The following is a 5822-nucleotide window of genomic DNA, read 5'->3' as shown; positions in this document are numbered from 1 at the left end:
TCGTACTCACGGGTTTACTATCTACACGCACCTAGCATCACCTACTCACCTATACAACTCATTGTTGTCTAATGTTTTGTATCACTCATTAATCGTTGTATGTGATTGTGTAATAGTTAACTAAAGTGCTGACCAAAGTGCTGCCCAAGGTGCTGACTAATGCCATGACCAAAGTGCTGACCAAGGTGCTGACCAAAGTGCTGACCAAAGTGCTGACCAAAGTGCTGACCAATGTGATGACCTATGTGCTGACCAAAGTGCTGACCAAAGTGGTGACCAAGGTGGTGACCAAAGTGCTGACCAATGTGCTGACCAAAGTGTTGACCAACGTGGTGACCAATGTGGTGACCAAGATGCTGACCAATGCCACGACCTATGTGCTGACCAAAGTGGTGACCAATGTGCTGACCAACGTGCTGACCAAGGTGTTGACCAAAGTGCTGACCAAAGTGCTGACCAACGTGCTGACCAAGTTGATGGTTACGGCAGCGATGACATGGTCACGGCAGCGATGACCTGGTCACGGCAGCGATGACATGGTTACGGCAGCGATTACATGGTCACGGCAGCGATGACATGGTCACGGCAGCGATGGAATGGTTAAGCAGCGATGACATGGTTACGGCAGCGATGACATTGTTATGGTCACGGCAGCGATGACATGGTCACGGCAGCGATGACATTGTTATGGTCACGGCAGCGATGACATGGTTACGGCAGCGATGACATTGTTATGGTCACGGCAGCGAGGACATGGTCACGGCAGCGATGACATGGTCACGGCAGCGATGACATGGTCACGGCAGCGATGACATGGACACAGTAGCGATGACATGGTCACAACAGCGATGACATGGTCACGGCAGCGATGACATGGTTAGGCAGCGATGACATGGTCACGGCAGCGATGACATGGTCACGGCAGCGATGTCATGGGCACGGCAGCGATGACATGGTCACGGCAGCGATGACATGGTTACGGCAGCGATGACATGGTCACGGCAGCGATGACATGGTGACCAAAGTGGTGATTATTATCCACTCTACATCGCTCCCTAACCCACTCTACATCGCCCCTTTACCCACTCTTCATCGCTCCCTTACCCACTCTACATCGCTCCTTTATCCACTCTACATCGCCCCTTTACCCACCCTTCATCGCACCTTTACCCACTCTACATCGCCCCTTTACCCACTCTGCATCGCTCCTTAACCCACTCTACATCGCCCCTTATCCACTCTACATCGCCCCTTATCCACTCTACATCGCTCCCTTATCCACTCCACATCGCTCCCTTATCCACTCTACATCGCTTGAATTACCTCGCCATAATACCGCTATGACCTCTCTAAACCATCGTAATCACTTGTGCCTTGACACCCTTCCCTACCCTTCTGACTGAGTCCATCGACTGGTTGATCCAGGTTAGGTATGGGAATGGTGAGAATGGTAAGGGTCTTGGTGAGTTGTCTCAAGCTTTGAAAAAGTTGATTGAGGAGGCTATTGAGAAGGCTGACGAAGTCCCTTAATGCCGAAAAATCTAAGCTTTCTTGCCCCTTCAAATACTCTGATAAAGAGACTTACTGTCAGTACTACGAGAAGCAGATTAAGCACTGTGATGAAGAACTTAATAAACTTCAATCTCAACAACCTAAAAAACCTAATAATGATTACGATGACATGGTCACGGCAGCGATGACATGGTTACGGCAGCGATGACATGGTCACGGCAGCGATGACATGGTGACCAAAGTGGTGATTATTATCCACTCTACATCGCTCCCTAACCCACTCTACATCGCCCCTTTACCCACTCTTCATCGCTCCCTTACCCACTCTACATCGCTCCCTAACCCACTCTACATCGCCCCTTTACCCACTCTTCATCGCCCCTTTACCCACTCTACATCGCCCCTTATCCACTCTACATCGCTCCTTATCCACTCTACATCGCCCCTTATCCACTCTACATCGCCCGTTAATCCACTCTACATCGCCCCTTAATCCACTCTACATCGCTCCCTAACCCACTCCACATCTTCCCTTTATCCACTCTACATCGCTCCTTTATCCACCTTACATCGCTCCCTTACCCACTCTACATCGCCCCTTTACCCACTTTACATCGCTCCCTAACCCACTCTACATCGCCCCTTAATCCACTCTACATCGCTCCTTGACCCACTCCACATCGCCCCTTAACCCTCTATACATCGCTCCCTAATCCACTCCACATCGCCCCTTTACCCACTCCACATCGCCCCTTTACCCACTCCACATCGCTCCTTTACCCACCTTACATCGCCCCTCAACCCACTCTACATCGCCCCTTTACCCACTCTTCATCGCCCCTTTATCCACTCTACATCGCCCCTTTACCCACTCTTCATCGCCCCTTTACCCACTCTACATCGCTCCCTAATCCACTCTACATCGCCCCTTTACTTACTCTACATCGCCCCTTAACCCACTCTACATCGCCCCTTAACCCACTCTACATCGCCCCTTAACCCACTCTACATCGCCCCTTATCCACTCCACATCGCCCCTTAATCCACTCTACAATACCGCTATGACCTCTCTAAACCATCCTAATAACTTGTGCTTTGTCCCCCTTCACTTCCCCTCTTCCACCTCTTGCCACTGCCCTGACCATGTGCCGCCTACGGAGCTTGACAAGAAATTTGACAAAATTTAAAACCTTTAAATTACCTCAAATAACAACCCTACTAACATCCTCACTAACCTCTGCTCCGGCCTCGAAACCTTCCTAGGCTTCAACTCTGAGACCAAAGGCTACACTGGCAAAGGCATTGTGTACTCCGACCTGGATAGGCTGTGTGACGGGGTGATGGGATTTTTGAGTGGTGTTCTCAGTAACATCAAAGAGCATTTAGGGCAGCATAAAGAGCAAATTACAACAGCAATTAAGTCCCTTGAGACTCATGAACACCTTGGTAAGAAAGGTTTTAATGAAGCGATTGAAAAGGTGGTCGCAGGGGTGCGGGGGTATAATGATGCTGTCATGAAGTCTAATAAAAAGGTGAGTGATGTATTAACAAAAATGCAGAAAGATGCAGATAAATATTCAGCAGAAAGATTAGAAAAATTGTTGCCTCCACGAAATGCGGATGACCCCGTGAAAATTGGTAATCTCATCGAAGCCGCCAATGAGACAGTGGCAGAATGTCTAAAAAAAGCCGACGAATTTAATACAGCTTTAGATATGAAAAATAATGCGGAGGAACTAAGAAACGCAATGAAAGACTTAAATCCTAATTTGATAACTAAAATAGAGAATGTGCGTGAAAATATTAAGCATGAGAGTAAACGATTGAACAAGTTGGCAGAACATGAAAAGAATGATTTACACAGTATGGAAGCAGAAATTAAAACAAAGCTTCACGACGTTAAATGTAAGGTAAATGAGCATATTAAAAAAAAAGTGAAAGATCTTGTCGAGAGGCTGAAAGATAGGGTTCGTGAAATGCAGACTAAACTGGTGGACATAAATGTCGACTTAACTAAGCATCTCGAGAAGTTAGAGAAGTGGATGAAAGATGTTAAAAAGTTCATAGATGAACACCCGCGGGTTAATGCGCAGAAAATATTGGAGGAAATCAAGTGGGACAACGGCGGTGACACCAATGTCAAACGCAACAAAATTGACAACGCTGCAAGAGAGTTGAGGATGAAAGCGGAGGAGCTTTTTAGAGCTGGAGAGGCGGCAAAAAAAACTGTTCAGGAGAAAGTTAGCTTGGCGCTTACGCAGGTGATAACGATGAATGATGCGCTTAAGCAAGATTTGTGGAAGGTTAAAGCTAACATAAAAAAAGCAGTTGTGGCATTAGGTAAGACGTTGGAAACAAATGTGAAACAGGATTTGACGACGTTGAAGGGAAAGATTAAAAGTGGCTTGCATCCCATTGTAGGTGGTGTAGAAACGTTTTCTAAACAATTTGCTGCCACTAAGCAAGCTATCGATGGAGCAATTCAGGCACTTCATGGTGACGTTGGAAGACTTAAAGAGCTGGAAAATGTTGGCACAGCCGACATGAAATTTATTCACGCATTTAGGGGTAACAACGATCCTTTTCAAAAGCTCAAAGTATATTTCAAGATACTGGACGAAGAAGTCATGTCGAAACTTCAGACGGGTATTACGAAGATAGGTGAACAGATGTTAGAAAGACTTGCATCGTATGCAGGCGGGAATAACCTACAAGATGAACTTAGAAAATCACCGATTAAGGATGGAATCGCTGAGGCGCTCAAATCACTATCCACTGTTAACACACTCGATAAGCTACCCGATCTTACTGAGGTAAAAACACTACTGGGGAACATCATATTCGACGATTTTAAAAAGGAGTTCAAACAGGCGTTTTCTCAAATAGATACTCTTAGCGCTACCGTCGCGGAACAAATTACAAAACAAGATGTAAAATCTTTATTCACTGCATTAGGTGCAATTGCTAAAGCTGTAGCCTCTCACTCTGACAAGGTAGTCAAAGCAGTCATGCAAGGGATCAACACAAAGGTGAAGACGGATGTACAGGCGCTGGCAGGAGTCATGGATGTTAAGGTGAAGAAAATTAGCAGTGGTGTACAAAAGGATCAGGATGGCGATAAAGTTGAGTACTACGAAGGCGCGAAGGAAGACGCTAAAGGACTCGCTTGGCTAGTTAGAGATTTTGATAAAAACATTAAAATTGCCATTACGAATTATCATGGTCAATTCGACAGCGAGTTTTTTAAGACGAATGGCGAAGTAAACAATTATAAACTCGGCAGTGATCTTATGTCCAATTTCCACGGGACCTACGAGAAAAACCTCAAAGACGGCGATTTCAAAACCGACGGTGGAGAAAGCGTACTCAACAAGGAGATTGGAGTGGATGACATGACCAGTGCAGGTGTGCAAGGCAACAAAATTTCCACTATTGCTCCTAAAACATTCACTACTTTTGAAAGGCACGTTAACCAAGATACCGTAGCCACCTCGCAGGGGAATATAGAAAACCTAAACGGTGAACTTCCAATTAAGATAAAAGATATTAGGGAGCAGGTTGCAGACATCGCGTTGAAATCTATTTCCGACCTCAACGAGCAAGCCGGACAACAGTTAGAGCTGGTCACCAAAACTCTTGACGCTCTTTGCCGTGACGTTAAACGCGCCGCAGAAGACGTTCAAATAAATTTGAATGTACTGAAAAGTACGAAAATTGACGTTAATTTAAAACGCATTCATGGCCTGATTGATGACCTTCGAACAACTCAGCTGGGCGCTGTCATCGGCTTGACGAACAATTTCCTCACTCAATTCGCCGACAAAGCCGGAGAACAAATCGTCAAAGATCTCGAGCAGGACGCAAACATTGAAGTGACAAAAGGCGAAACTGATATCATTCATGAATTACGTAAAAGGTATATCGCCTTTATCAAATTGCTTCTAACAGAGTTCTCCAGCAAATGCAAGAATGACCTCTATGGGCTACCCGATGAAATAACAAAGGACGCCGACAAGGGTGCGAAAGGGTTTATGAAGCAGTTAGCAACATTCTCTGAGATGCATCTTCAACGCGCTGACTTGACCAACCTAGCGTCTTTCTCTCGCCCGGCAACATCATTCATAGGTGACCTGCTTGAAAAAGTAGCCTCAAGTGACGATATCGGCGCCAAGCACAACGCACTTTCTCAAATTGGCAAAGCTGTGAGAACCATGCTTAACAAAATAACAAAGTACAATCACAAATTCCTCACCCACCTCTCCGCCCTTTCCTCCCTCTCGAAACCATCCGCCCCGCATCCTACGCCGACG

The 5822-nt window shown here is 46.1% G+C and overlaps 1 protein-coding gene across 1 annotated transcript; it reads left to right on the top strand.

Annotated features, from left to right (window-relative positions):
* Nucleotides 1-2852: 2852 nt before the first annotated feature.
* Nucleotides 2853-5822, top strand: BBBOND_0004790 (hypothetical protein, conserved; the record flags this gene model as incomplete). Its single annotated transcript, XM_012915310.1, has 1 exon — nt 2853-5822. A coding segment is annotated over one exon (2970 nt), but the record flags the coding sequence as incomplete, so codon positions are not given.

The sequence above is a fragment of the Babesia bigemina genome, scaffold Bbigscaff_73292, assembly GCF_000981445.1.
Source record: "Babesia bigemina genome assembly Bbig001, scaffold Bbigscaff_73292".
NCBI classification, from domain to species: Eukaryota; Apicomplexa; class Aconoidasida; order Piroplasmida; family Babesiidae; genus Babesia; species Babesia bigemina.
The sequence above is the reverse complement of the archived record's forward strand: the minus strand, read 5'-3'. Positions and strand labels throughout refer to the sequence as shown.